The following is a 15,596-nucleotide window of genomic DNA, read 5'->3' on the forward strand; positions in this document are numbered from 1 at the left end:
TATTGTTCTTTGTGCCATGTTGGGGATTACTTAAAGTAGATCTGGTACATGGTTATGGTTGAGGTAGAGTGGTGAAATTGCCATTGAGGCATTGAGGATGGAGGGAACATCCCTAAAAGCGAAGTGGGTATGTGACTTTGTCCAATGATGTCATGTCATCCCCCTGATGGTGTCCTCTCCCAAGTAGTCTTCCCTCAAAGAGCCACGCCAAGGATCAGGATCAGGTAGTGGCTGCCGTCCCCCGGCCACACGAGGAGAGACTGTCCCTGGGAGAGGAGTGATAACATCATCAGATTCATCACAGTGTGCACTTCATTCACCTAATCAGTGCTCGATGTTGTAGGTTGCCCGGGAAGTGGGCTCGCCAAGTCTACAATGTGCAAAGGTGATCATTGGAAGAATGCACTGCAAGAAGGAAATCGAAAGTGCTCTTATCAACCCATGAATACTGAAATACATTTTCAAGAACTATTGTCACCACATGTGGCCTTGCCAACTTTTAGTCAAAACAAAAAAAAGAATTAAAGACTAAAACCCCAGTCATGGGCTGGTTTCCAACAACCTGCTTGCTTGCAGTGACATCGCAATGTTACAATGTATCCAGGGAGTCTCATTAGTTGGTCAGTGGTTGAGGCTTCCTCTCGCTGCATCCCCTTACTTTTGGAGAGCCAAAAACTCCTGGATCCAAGAACAAAAAGCTTAACATTAGTAACTCACTCTGGACAAGAGCAATGGGAGTTTGCCTACCATGCTAAACCTCTGTCTGCTATTCAGCGTGCCATGAGGATTCTATATACAAGTGAATTGGATTTTACATTGAGCTTAACCATAAAAATGGAACCCTCTCAGGTGTTCCTTGGATGAATATTGTTGTTAGTTTACTACCTAGCTGAATTTGAGATCCACACATAATATTGCAAATTGTATTTAACTGATATATGCAGTAATATTTCCAAGTAAATTTCCAAAAGGTATTTATTTTCATTGCAGAAAACTGCCATTAGCTGCCCTTTTGAATTGTTAATTCTCCTTTGCTTGTTAATTTTCCTTTTTGAAAGATCAAGCAGTTTTGGGATCGGACTATATTTTTTTCTGTTTAGGCTCATAAGCCTTTTACATTTGACATCTGCTACCTTCATGAGAGGTGCCCTGGAAGTTTTTGTTTTTGATTTCTGTGTCCTCTTAGCTGGGTGTGTTTGTGAATTGTAGCCACTTTTCCTTTACACATTTTATTTTGTTTGTTTAATAATCATGGTTAACTTTCGTTAACACTGCCACCCAAACCCACACTGAGGGTGTACAGTTTAATTGCCCAATTTAAGTATCTACGGTTCCAAAGCATAACAGTAAAAGCTCCAATAGCCTATGCTCTGCAATCTGTCTTCCTGTAACCTTTGCACTGTTTTTCATAAAGAAAATGCTGAAATTAGCGACTGCTTCCATCAATGCTGTGCTGATTTCTCTGTTCCGTGAAATCATATATCTGTGGGTATGCATTGTACTGCTGCCTTGATCACTGCAAGAGTATTACGTATACTCGCAGATATATGAAACATGCGTGTGTTTGAAGCAACCATTTTTTCAGTAGTAGTACTTCTCCAACTCCTCGTCGACTCTCCTCCCTCTGACCACTGTACTAATAAGAATACTCCCTCAAGTCAGTCCTGGGCACCCTGGATATCCAACTGTTCACCAGCTGGAAAGGTTTGGAAATCCCTAGGGTCTGCATCAGTCAGAGACTTGAATGCAGGTGTTGGTAGTACTTTTTGGAACTGTACAAGAACTTGGAAACATAATTTAGGAATAAGGCACGAAAAAAGCCTCCGACTATAAGGGTGGGCTTTGTAAGGGTTACCTAGAGATGGCAAGGCCCAACCAAGGCTCAAGAGCTACTGTGACATATTTTTGTTGTCTATTCGGGAAAGGCAACATTTGTTTTATGTGGGCCCATCTTGTAAATCTTTCCCTTAATAACAGCTTAAAAAATGAACAAATGGTCATGGTGTGCTTCATGGACCCAAGCACCCTTTTGACAATCGTTATAATAAAACAGAAATGCATACAGCATTTTTGTCTTTGAATGCCCTCTGTTTGGCAACCACCAGGCTCTTTCTGTAAGCACTGTTCAGTGGATCTTTGCTCCTAATGGGATGTTTGTTTAAGACCTTCTGAAGAAAATGTTTGGTTAAAATGGGTATATAAGTGGACTAAGAACGCATACTCACAATATTCCGAAAGCCCCTCTTCCTATAGGGGTAGCCGCCTCCCTCCCCGTTCTCTTTCTCCCTCTTCATTATGGACAGAGAAAAAAGGGCTGAGGGGGGAGGAGGGCAGGTAAGAGCTTTGGTGTGCAGGTGGTAGGAAAGATGCTAAAGGGTAGACTAAAACCATGAGTCCTTTTAGCACTAGATCTTGCTCAGGCATTGGCCGAACTCATTCTTAGCAGATAGATGCACTGGAAATATCTGAAGTGTGATTTTTGTTCTCAGTAGTATGTACTGCGGAAGGGTCAGTTAAGGATGCCAATCCTGCAATGGTTCAAACAACGAAATCTATGAAAAATGTGTTAACAAAAACATAACATTTTGGAACAAATGAAGGTAAAAACATTGTCATGTACAGAAGAGGTACATTTAAGGAGCCACCACAAGGTAGCAAGTATTGTGCATGCACAGAGAGACACGCAAGCACAAAGATACACTTGTATATTTTTGTGTTGATCCAGTTAATGGTTCTTTTGCTGACCAGTGTCCAAAAGAGTTTTGAATTTAATGAAATATGGTGTGTAAGAGAAATTCTCCAGCATTGGATCTTTCATGGATTCACATGCTTAGAATATTCCCCGTCGTCAGACTGGGACCCCTCGGTACACATATATAGCCTTTTCCTATAGGAAAACTTCCGACACTTTTGTGTCCTATCCTCGTCCTTTTAGGACCCGCCTACGCATGCTCCGCAGGCCGTCCCAGTATAAGAGGCCCGCCCCCGCGGTTCCCCTTCAGATTTAAACCGTCTCCAAAGTAGTGGGATCTCCTCGTGTTATCTTACTATTTTGTACTAGGTTGCCTTATTGGATTTCGAGTACGATATGTCCTCTGTATCAGGAAAAGCGCTGTTCCGTCCATGCGCGACGTGCGGCTTGAAAAAGGTTTACGAGGGGGACGGACATATGGATTGTATATATTGCCTCCATCCTCACCATTCGGTGGATGCCTGCGACATATGCAAGGGTTTTTCTCAAAAAACCCTCAAAGACCGGAACCAACGCCTGGTGGCATGGCTGAATGAGGGTGCGGGGGCATACCCCCCCTCGGAGGTAGGCTCCACACAGTCGGCGAAAACATCACGCCGCGCGGCCTCGTCGGAACCACCGGCGAAGAAATCAAGACCGTCGGAAAAAGAGTCGTCTGGAACTCACTCCACTTCAGACTCCTCGTCAAAGAAATCATCCTCATCAAAAAAGCATGAGAAGGAAAGGAAATCCTCCTCTGGCGATCATCACAGATCGACCACGAGTCGAGGGTCGAGTAAAAGCGGGCACAGTGTGGAGAAGGCGGGACCGCCAAAACCACCTGCGAAGCCTGCGTCGTCGACGGCGATCCAGTCACCGGCCGCCTTCCCGCCACTAGCGCAAGGGGCATCCTCCGTCCCGTCGACAATGGCGTCGACGAGAGCCTCGTCGACGGGGGTCCTACAGGAGGCCTGGAGGCCTGAAGTCTTCGACCCTACCCCCTACAAGAGCAAGCTATGTTGCTGTCCTCGGAGGACGAGAGCGAGAGAGTGGCTGGCCCAGCAGACCTAGGGCTACGAGCGGCTGCCAAGTCGTCGACGAGGGCATCCGTTACACCGGTATCTGCCCCTCTCCTCAATCCTCAATCGGTTTTGTCGTTGGATATTCTGTCCTCGCTTCAGTCCTTGCTACGGTCGTTGGACCAGCGACTTCCCCAGGCCAGCCTGCCACAGTCACCCGTCGACGAGCCGGGCCCATCCCGTCAACCGCCGCACCCACGCACGCCAGTCTCAACACTGGCGCAGGAGGAAGGTGAGCTGCCAGATTCGGAGTCGGACAGGGGAGCCATGTCAGAGGTCTCTTTATCCCCCTCCAGGGATCCTACCTGGGAGTCAGAGGCGGAGTTAGAAAACCCCAGAAGCCCAGCTCACCCGTCCCCTCCGGACGACATTGCGTCATTCCATTCGATGATGGAGAAGGCATGCAAAGAATTTGGTCTGTCCCAGGAAGAACAGAAAAAGGACTGTTTTTTTTGTTCGACCACATGGGCAAGAGAAGGAGGTCGGTGTTCTCGATACCGATTCTTGACCATGTATGGAAAGAGGGGTTGCAGACAATGAGACACCCATTCTCAGAACCAGCAGTGAAAGGACGCCTAGAAAAAAAGTTTAAGGCTCCAGAGTCTACCTCTCAACCAACACCAGACTCGGTGGTGTCGGCGGCGGCAGCGAGGAAGGCAAAGGCACAGCACAAGTGCACGACTCCACCCGAGAATGAAGCGAGACGCCAAGATGCCTTTGGCAAGAAAGTGCTCTCCGTGGGAGCGACCACAGTAAAGGCAGCAAACTCTCTGGCAATTGTAGCCAGATACGATAGGGAGATGTGGCACAGGCTGGCTCCGCTGCTTGACCATCTTCCGGAACAACAGAGGAAGGCGGCGATGCTACTGGTCCGAGAGGGCGAGGAAGCCTCAAATCACGAAATAAACATCGCGGTGGATCTTGCTGAGTCTGGCTTCAAGCAAGTCAATAATGGGGTCGTATTACGTCGACAGTCATGGCTGAAGTGTACCTACTTCAGATCAGAAGTACAATACAATGTCTTAGATATGCCCTTTGAGGGAGACCTTCTTTTCGGTGAGAAGGTGGACGAGGCCCTAAAAGGGATGAAAGAAGATTCGGACACGGCACGTTCTTTGGGTGCCCTCCAGAGTGGCAGAAGCTACAAGTCTTTTCGCCCCTTTAGAGGGGCTTCAGGTAATTCAAGATTCTCTTCTGGAGACAGATCCTTTGCCAGATCGGCTTACCCCTCCCAGGGATACCGACGTGCCTCACAATCGGCTAACCGTCGACGAAACTTCCAGTCTTCCAGAAAACAACCATCATACCCATCGTCGGCGAGAGACAAGCAAACTAAAGATCAGCAGTGACGTTCCACAACCCGTTCTGGGGGGAAGAGTTTCAGCGTATGTTGACGAATGGGAAAGGATAACGACGGACCAATGGGTGTTAGACACTATAAAATACGGACACTCTCTTCAATTCAAACACAGCCCTCCGCAAATTCCACCTGCGTCCACCGCTCAGTCCCATATGAAGGCACTGCAACAAGAGGTTACTCATGTTAGCGAAGGGAGTGATAGAATTAGTTCCAACATCACAGAGAGGCCAAGGAGTCTACTCAAGATACTTCGTCGTAAAAAAGCCGAACGGCAAATGGCGTCCCATTCTGGACTTACGCGAGCTCAACAAGTCTTTAAAGAGCCTGAAATTCAAGATGCTCACTCTGCAGGAAGTGATCCGCGCAGTTCAAAGGGGAGATTTCCTGGCGTCCCTGGATTTACAGGACGCGTATTTCCATTTTTCAATGTGTCGGAAACACAGGAAATTCCTATGTTTTGTAATAGGGCGAACCCACTACCAATTCACGGTTCTTCCTTTCGGGCTCAAAACCTCCCCCAGAACGTTCACAAAATGCCTGGCTCCAGTGGCGGCCTGGCTAAGGAAGCAAAGCCACCATGTATACCCATACCTCGACGACTGGCTGGTAAGGGGATCCTCCCCAGCGTCGACCAACACAAGTCTGCAAGCCACCATGCAGCTTCTACAACGGCTAGGATTCGCCATAAACTTTGAGAAACCCTCTCTGCGGCCATCGAGAACGCTGGTATTCTTGGGGGCACAGTTCGAGACTCAGCTAGGGCTGGTGAAACCTTCTCTCAACAGGACCTCGAGACTCATTCAACAGGCGGCCCGGCTATGGATCTCAGTGAGAAAGTATGTTTCAGTCCTAGGGGCCATGGCATCCTGTATCCATCTGGTGAGAAACTGTCGACTTTTCATGAGGCCAGTCCAAGAATTCCTCGCAGACCGATGGACACAGGCTCAGGGATCGTGGTCGGACAGGATAACCGTCGACGACGACAAGCTACTTCGGACCCTTCAGTGGTGGCAGAGCTCCCACAATCTGAACAAAGGTGTGCCCCTACAGGAGCCGGAGTTCCAGAGCACCATAGTTACGGATGCGTCCCTAACCGGATGGGGAGCGCACATGGGTGCTCTCCAAACGCAAGGTCGCTGGTCTCCAACGGAGTCACTCCTACACATAAACGTACTGGAACTCAGAGCGGTACGATGGGCCTTGAAGGCGTTCCTACCACACATCAAGAGGTCGCGGGTGCGGATACTGACCGACAATAAAACAGCCATGTTTTATCTGAGGAAACAAGGAGGGACACAATCAAGGACTCTCTCCATAGAAGCCCAGAAAACATGGCATTGGGCATCGAAGCACGATATCTCCCTCGGTGCTCATCACCTTCCAGGTGTGAGGAACTGCCAAGCCGACTCCCTCAGCAGAAACATGGCCCAGATACACGAGTGGGAAATGGACACGGGTCACTTGAAGAAAGTGTTCGAGAAATGGGGCCACCCCCCTCTGGACGCCTTCGCAACCAAAGAAAACAAGAAATGCGAGAAATTTGCAAGCAGGTGGCCCCAAGAGGGTTCGGTGGGGGAGGCGTTTTCCTTCCCATGGACGGACATGTTCCTCTATGCTTTTCCCCCGTTTCCCCTCATACGGAAAACAATACAGTGGATACGCAGATACAATTGCCGGGTGATTCTAGTGACACCATACTGGCCGAGGCAACCGTGGTTCTCAGACCTCCTCCATCTATCGCTGGAACATCCCCTAGCGTTTCCGAAAGTCCCGTACCTTCTATCCCGGGACAGAGGCACGGTGTTGCATCACGACCCGGACAGTCTCAACCTTACGTCCTGGCTCCTGACTTCTCGGAATTCGGGGCTTTAGACATTTCAGAGGAGTGCCAGGAAATTCTGCAGGTGGCTAGAGCCCCTTCCACTAACAAATCCTACTCCTATAAGTGGCGGAGATTCTGTGAATGGTGTAGAAAACAGCAGGACCTACAACCATTGTTGGTGACGCCGGAACAAGTTCTACCTTACCTGCTCCTCTTAGCAAAAAAGGGATTGTCCCCCTCATCGATAAAGGTACACCTGGCAGCCATCTCGAGGTTCACAAGGAAGAGGCAGTCGTCTCCTCTATTCAGTGACAGACTGGTGAAACACTTCATGCGGGGTTTATTTCGAGCCTTTCCCCCGGTGAAACGTTTTCCCCCGGCGTGGAGCCTCAACACAGTGTTGGCAGGTTTGATGAAACCGCCTTTCGAGCCTATGGCCACGTCCGACATGAAATTCATTTCGTGGAAGTTGGCATTCCTGATAGCTATCACATCAGCCAGACGTATCTCGGAACTACAAGCGCTGGTCGTGGACCCGCCCTACCTAAGATTCTTTAAGGACAAGGTAGTCCTGGCAACTAACCCTACGTTCGTCCCTAAGGTCCCGACGGTATATCTCAAACACTCATCCGTGGTTCTGCCTACTTTCTTCGCCACTCAATCGTCGGCAGCAGAAAAAACTCTTCATACCCTGGACGTTAAGAGGGCTCTGAAATTCTACCTACATCGCACACAAGACATCAGGGCTACTCGGCAACTGTTCGTCGCATATGGTCCGTCGACGAGAGGTAAAGCAATCTCGAAACAGGGATTGGCCAGATGGGTCTCGTCGACGATTGTTTTTTGTCACTCTAAGGCCGGAAGGCCACTGCAAAGACATCGTAGAGCCCATTCTACAAGGTCGGTGTCATCCTCAACAGCGTTATGGGCCGGAATTCCGCTGACGGACATATGCCAAGCTGCGGCATGGTCAGTGCCCCACACGTTTACCCGCCACTACTGCCTTGCCAGGCAGCATGCGGATGAGGTGCAGATGGGAAGAGCTGTCCTGCCCCATCTGTTTCAGTAAGGTAAGCTCCACGTTGTGGAGAGTGTGTTTTCTACCTTTGATGACAGTATACTTTCGGTGGGAAAGGTTATATGAGTAAACTTATTACTGCTGCGCATATGTGTTGAGTAGTAGGGCGAGGGTGCGTTACATTGCATTCTCACCACCGTCTCAAGTGTTACTGCTATACAATCTATTCTAAGCATGTGAATCCATGAAAGATCCAATGCTGGAGAAGGGAATAGTTTCTTACCTGTAACTCCATTTCTCCAGCATTGGTATCTTTCATGGATTCACATGCGCCCGCCAAGCCTCCCCGGGACTGCAATGTATGTGATGGATAAGTTTAACCCTTCCTACTTTGGAGGGGCCGAAATCTGAAGGGGAACCGCGGGGGCGGGCCTCTTATACTGGGACGGCCTGCGGAGCATGCGTAGGCGGGTCCTAAAAGGACGAGGATAGGACACAAAAGTGTCGGAAGTTTTCCTATAGGAAAAGGCTATATATGTGTACCGAGGGGTCCCAGTCTGACGACGGGGAATATTCTAAGCATGTGAATCCATGAAAGATACCCATGCTGGAGAAATGGAGTTACAGGTAAGAAACTATTCCCTTGTAAATGTAGACAAGTGTGTGTGTATGTGAATAGACTGTTATTGATAAAACTGGTGGCTGAAGAAAGGCAGTAGGAGGACATTCCATGTTCCATGCAATTGAGTGTTCAAATGCAAGGGTTGCGTGCAAAGGGGAGAAACATTTTAAATTCTGTTGATTATAAAAACCTGCTAAGGGTTAGAGCTCCTTCAGCTAGGATCATGTTTTACTTGTCTGAATACTTAATTGTGCCTATCCTCCTTAGAGGGAAATACCACGAAGCAGCAGCAAAAGAAGTGGATGCAGATGATGGCATCATCCCTGATTCACCAGTACATTCCTTTTCAATCCCCACTACCAGTCGAATGCGAAGAAGGAAAGAGCACCGTCACGTCCGATATGTAGAGCATGGAGATGCGAACTTGGAGCAGACTGAGCGCACAAATGGTAGGCGTCTGTTGAAGATGTATCCTCACAAGAGGAGACTTTTCGTATCCATATATTTAGGATGAAATGTAAGTCTAGTTTGGAATATTTAATGTGGGGATGTGTATGGGGCTAGAGTCTCTAAACGTTTGATTTCCCAACAGTGGGTGAAAATAGATAATATATTGAGTAGGAAGAGTGAAGTAATCAGGTCTTCGTGCATTTCATGCAAAATAAGTGGTTGAGGGGGACGATAGCTCGATGGAAACGAGGAATGGGAAATTCCAGTGCTTGGAGTATGGAGCTGCCCTGAAAAAGGAAGGGGAGAAATCAGAGGGGATAACAAATATGTGTATATGTTTTGGAAGGATCCACAAGACACAGCCATTAAAAAGACATTGTTCATGTAGCCAGTGGCAAAGTGCAAACATTTTTTTTCATTTTATTTTATAAAATGTGTGTGCTGGCTTTCAAAACAAACCTTACACAAAATATGAAACAACTGTTACAGATATCTTTGAGGAGTCAGGAATGAAATTCAGACTCAAGTTAGACATGGTTTTGGCGAATTACTTTTATTGATTAATAAAAGGGTTGGGAAAATGCCTCACTGACCCTGCGCTAGAGGGGTTTCCCTACCTAAACTCAAAACGATGGACCTGTCGGTGTCAGAATGTCCAAAACAAAACCGCCCTGTGTCCAAAGTACTATTCTGACCCTCCCATTCTAAGGAAATACATCTTACAGTGAACTGGATAATGCGTTTGGCCTTCAGTGTTCCAAAAATGTTGAAATAGGAAAAGGAATAAATAAATCCCAAGAAAAAGTCTCTCAAGGATATTGCTCCTTAATCCAGAGGGTGTCTCACTTCCTATGGAGTCTTCTTCACAGTTTCTTGAAAACAGATCTTGGTTTGATCAATACCAAAGTCATGTCTAATTATCTTTGGCCTTTGGTTTGTCCGTATACCTGGTGTACTCTCCTGCCAGGACCTCTTGTATTCAACCCACTTGTAACTGCATGTCTCTGCAACTCCCCTTTTGATAATTCTTTTAGCTAATTCATTTTGTTCATAGTGCATTGCCTTGTTAGTGTTTTGCTCATACTTCCAATCTTGGTAATTTACCATCTTAGCGCTCCTGGCTAATTCACATTGTCCGGTAAATACTAACTTGTTACGGTTTCTTATTCTCTGTACATAATGGCAAACCTCAAAGGTTCCCTTCTGTGGTAAATGTACTTTTACTTTCTCTCTTTGTGTTCACAAATGGCTTCCTTTCTTATTCCGCTTTGAGTTGTTCAACTTTTAACATGCAGCGTACTTGCCAATACACACTGGTGTCCCCTTGGTCTCCACGTGGACTTTATCGCAGCCTGCTGATGACAGCTGCTGGATGCTCTCTTCCTCGCTGCTCGGCTTTCGGCTTACCTGCTCAGGGCTTCTCCTGCTCTGTACTCCTCCATTCCGCTTCCTCGTCGCAGTGTTAAGGTGTTTCTGGGAACCGTAGTTCCTTTCTAACTTGCACGAAAACATTGGAGCAACGGTTTCATCATGTTCTGTGGGCAAGTCAGTATTTAAAAGGTGATCTGCAGATTGTTTTGAGAGAAATTCAGCACTCTCCTTTGAGGGAGCTGGGAAAGAATCACAATAGGCCATTAAGGTATTTTGTTTGGGAGATTCATCCTGAAAGGGGTAAGGGCGATACCATGTCTCATCCTCCGATACCATCACTCCCTCCCGGAGGTTGTCTCCCCCTATGTGATCCTCCCTCATATAGCTGCCCCCAGGGTAAGGATCAGGTAGCAGCTGCCGTCCCCTGGCCACATGATGGGAGGTCACCGCCGGAACAGAAGTAATTGTGTCGTGGCATCTGTACTATTCGCCTTGTATATAAACAGCGTTTATCAGGCTCTTGTTAATTCTAATGCTGATTTTATTAGGATAGGAGGTATCTGTCCTGTCCTAGGCTATGCTGATGATATGGTTATCAGGGCTCGTAACCCCATAGCCTTACAACGCCTGGTGGATGTTTACACTGAATTTATGGCCACTCACAAACTCTCGGTGAACTCCAAAAAATCAGCTGTTATGGCTTGCAGGAGCACAGGCGTCAGACACCTCAAGATGCGGAGGATATTGAGTGGTGGAGAACCCATCCCCAGGGTTACTATTTTTGTATATTTGGGAATCTGCTTTACTGAGAACTGGCGAGGGTTTGGTCATGTGGATAAACAATGCATGAGGATGAGACAGGCATTGGGGGGGCCTGTCACGTTTTCAAAATGACTGTCTAGGGCATCCACTCAAGTTAATTCTCGAAGTCTACAGGGCACAAACCAAAACAGCCACTAACTATGGGGCCGCACTGTGGGGCATGGAAAAGATCCAAAGCATTGAAAATGTTGAGAACACTTTTTTTTAAACTACTTGGGCTACCGCAGTATGCGGCAAACTATGGCACCCATTTGGAACTTGGGTGCCGTCACATTGCCGACAAGTGGTTTTTGGCCCATGTCGCACACTGGCTGGCATTATGGTCAAACCAGAAAGCCATTTTTCACATAAAATCAAAACAGCATTGATGAGAAGCCCGGCTGCAAAAAAAATACAATCGCTCATCTACATTCAGAAATGTGTCAGTCAGTTAAACTGTGCTAGCCTCCTCTGTCCTCCAGCTTTTTTGTTTTGACTATGTGTGTTGTAAGGGCCCATAAGCAACTGTTTAAATCCTTCCTTGAGTCAAACAGAGTCCTCTGCCTTAGGCATTCCTGCAAACAGGAGGCACGTTGTTATAACCATCTCAGACACTATTCAACCGTATTTGTTACATAGTGATAAAACTTATGACCATTGGGCATTCACAACAGCGCGATTTGATTGTCTATGGCTTGGGGCCCAAACTAAAAATTGGTCTCACAATCTCTGGATTGCCCCTGCTGCCAGTGCCCTGTGGAGGACCTTTTGCATTTTGTGCTGTTTTACCCAGCATATACAGATTTAAGGAGGAAAACACTCTTGCCCTTACTGAGATCTGCTGGTATGTCTCAAGCTAGGCCGGCCCTTTGTTATCTACTCTCAGCTGCCTCGCTGCCCGTGGGGCTCAGTGGACTATTTGAGAAAGGCCTGGCACCGGAGAACCAAAATCATTTCTCAAAACTTGTCTGAACATTGATAATTTAATGATTATTCTGGCACCCTTTCGGCGGACATTAATTGGTATACACAGACACACTTTTTAACTTTTTTAACTTTGTTATCTTATGTAATGTGTTTTTATTTTTGTGTTGTGCATTTTTGCATTATTGTATTTTATCTTGCATTTGCTGTTTATGGAAAATGTGTTTCTGAATAAACTTGTTGATTGATATTATTGAATTATTACATATCCCAAAATGTTCATCACAATTCATAGCATACATAATTCATAAGATTAAAACAAAATGTGCACAGTTATACATCATACAATACAGTGTTCATAAAATGTCTAAAACCTTTCAAAACAGTATACAATCTTTAGCAAAAATGGCTTTATGAATCAAATCGTTGCTAACCTAGGACTTCCGTCCCCACCATTCTTTGTGTGAAATAATTCTAAAATGCTTTAAAATATGCTCAAAGTGAAGTTGTCTCTTTTCTACTAAAGCCAGGCAAATAACTATCAAATCTTTCCCGGTCTCAACAGTATTTATGTATTTACAAAACCTACGTATACGACAAGCTCTATCCACTTTCAACCAAGCTCCAATTACGTCATTTATCAGGTAAAGATTTAAACGAAAACACATAAATGTTCCTCTACAAATAGCATTTAGGAATCTCATCAAATATTTTGCCAACATATTTAAAGCTTTTCCTTCTTTGTCAAAATGATAAAACAACTTGTAGTTATTGCAATAAGACTTTTTGTTAATCCAATCCTCCACCCACAGTTTCTACTTTACCTTTAACAGATGTGTAGTTCATTGATCAACTGATATGCCTAATGAGTTCATTAAGCACAAACAATGGGCTTTCCAATTAGATACAATGTTATCCTTGTTTTTTAACATAGTCTCCCCTATCACACAATATGGGGTACCCTTCTCAGGAACCAAGCATTTCCTAAACAATGAAAGTAGTTTCTAATTTGTCAGTGCAACCAACTATAAAAGACCCAGTTTGTATCTTAAAATTGAAATAGGAACACCATTCGATAGGTACGGTACTTTTCTCCAGAACAGGCCTTCTAACTGATTTCAAGAACTGTTAATATTTGTATTGTCTCAGCTCCATATAGCAAGACCGTAACAACTTTAATTTGGTAAAATCTTACAAATGGAATAATAGAAAAAATCTAAATCTTTTATTCATTTGGCAACCTTGTGCAGCTAAACATGGAAAATAAATGTATTGGCTTGTAAAAATAGCATTTAAAGAGGCTATTGGGATTTCAGTAAAGTGAGAGTCAAGGACACCTACCACACGGATTGTGCATATGCTCAGGAGGAGCACATTACATTAGTTGATGTGAGTAGAGATAGAAAGTTGGACAATCATGATCAGATCGACTTTAGACAATAGTATAGGGCTCCTTCTATGAAGCTTGTTGCTGGGATCTTGGGAATGGATTTCTCTCCTATGATGTTCTGTTAAGAAAGGTCTTCTCCCAATGCTTGTGGGAAAGTATATATATTTGATGGATATGTGGATTCAGATAAGTTTGCAAAGCGGGGTTATTTAGTGCTGAACTTGAAACCCTAGTGTGAGAAACAGTTTTAATTGTGTTCAAGCAGAGTTTGCTAGAATTCATTTATGTTTTTGATGGGCTAAGGTGGGGAGGTTCGGATTGGACAGTTCTGATCTGACGATATCTTAATTCCCAAGTAGCGATAGATGCTGTATAAACTGGAAGACCTTTTATTGAATGTCACAAGGCAGCACAGCTACTTGTAAGTCGGTATTTAAGAGCACCACAGGGAACGCAGAGGGTTGAGAAAATTAGCAATGTTGTTGAAACTCTTAGTGGAGGAGTTTGAGCTAATTCAAATTAAATCAGAGAGCCTGCCTTCAGACTTTATTACAATATGCTAGTAGGGTGGTTAAAGTGTGTTGAAAGCTACTAGCAAGTCAGGGAGGTCTAGGACGGTGACGCTGCCTTTGACCAGGACTATGCTCCTCCCAAAGCAAAGATGGAAGTTGAGTTAGACTTGGTCAAGGGGGTTTTGGGCCTTGAAGTTCTGCTGTAGCTCAGTTGGCAATACAGATTCTACAACAAAACGGTTGCAATTAGCATGTAGCTGCTGGAGTTCATCAATACTTCGAGTGAACATTGGGCAGATTGTTTCATCATTTTTTAACAGTTGTGGGGTCAGGGGTTTAAAGGAGACTGATAATCCTACATGGAAGATAGTGGACAAAAAGCTTAGGAATTTTGACAGAGGGTTTGAACCAGATGTGCCCTTGAATTAAAAGAAGTAGATGTGTACTGCTGGGTGTTTGAGCACAGGTAAGAAGATGTTGTCATCAAAGCAGCCTTGGGTACCCAGCCCCATTGTAATTGTATGGCTGAAAAGAAGCTTGGGAAGGCATGTTTTATCAAGTTCCTTTGTGTTGGTAAACAATCTCCCATTTTGGTTTCTGCTGATGTCAGGTGAAGAAGGTTGCCTTGTCTTTGTAGATGTCACCAATGAGTTAATTTCATAGAATCTGTGGCAGGCTCAATTTGGAAGGATCACCTCCACTCATTGTTCCTTTGAATTTTCTTAACAAAGCAAAGAGTATTGTTCAACCAGAGATAATCTAATAACATTACTGCAACTTTATTAAGAGAAATAAGTAATCACAGAGGTCTATTTGAAAATACAGTATGTTCACATCAAGTGTGGTTTTAATCATGTATTTTTCACAGGTTTCCCCCTTTCTCACCTGTTTTCGCTGCTTGATGGATTCCGTTGTCGAAGTTTTCTTCCTTATGGTTCGGGTCTTGTACAAGCCCACTCGGCCGTCTTCGGCTTCCAGTGTTCATTCAACTTCTTGTCCGGGATCGATAGTAAACTCCAGGTAATCCAGGAAAAAATAAGGGGAAGAAGGACTCTGAGGCGGGTGCACGGATTCCGGGAGAAGGTTGGATAAGAAGGAGAAGGGATAGAATGAAGCAAGGGTCCGGGAACCAGGAAAGCAACAAAGTTCCGTGAAAGTGAACTGCGGGGCACACAACTAGCTACAGCTAACAGTAGCGTGCGGAAGCGCGGGGGTGTGGCTATTTTATCGAGCGTGCTGCAATGAACGTGAAGGCTGGTAGGCAGCGTTCAGTGTTTGCGGCCATGTTGGTAGTACAACAGAGTGCAAGCCCCGACGTTTCAGGGACCAGGAGGCCCAGAAGGGGTGTGTCCGATGGGTCATGACAGCATGCCTCCTCCGAAAACCCGTCCCGCCAGGTTTGCCTGGGTGTATGAGATGGAACCTTCGAGTAACCTGGGGGTATTCAAATTGGAGATGGGTTCCCAAGTGCGTTCACTGGGTGGATATCCTTTCCATTCCATCAGGTACTGATCAC

At 45.7% G+C, this 15,596-nt stretch overlaps 1 protein-coding gene across 3 annotated transcripts in view; it reads left to right on the forward strand.

Annotated features, from left to right (window-relative positions):
- RBBP8 (RB binding protein 8, endonuclease) overlaps window positions 1–15,596 on the forward strand; it is a 2,310,314-nt gene that overhangs the window by 1,189,615 nt on the left and 1,105,103 nt on the right. For all 3 annotated transcript variants that reach the window (XM_069620894.1, XM_069620893.1, XM_069620895.1), the window contains exon 7: window positions 8,900–9,081. In XM_069620894.1, the coding sequence (XP_069476995.1) occupies window positions 8,900–9,081 (182 nt within the window). The remainder of the gene's footprint in view (window positions 1–8,899; window positions 9,082–15,596) is intronic.

Source organism: Ambystoma mexicanum, chromosome 5q, assembly GCF_040938575.1.
Source record: "Ambystoma mexicanum isolate Mex_15411 chromosome 5q, UKY_AmexF1_1, whole genome shotgun sequence".
In the NCBI taxonomy this organism is placed as follows: domain Eukaryota; kingdom Metazoa; phylum Chordata; class Amphibia; order Caudata; family Ambystomatidae; genus Ambystoma; species Ambystoma mexicanum.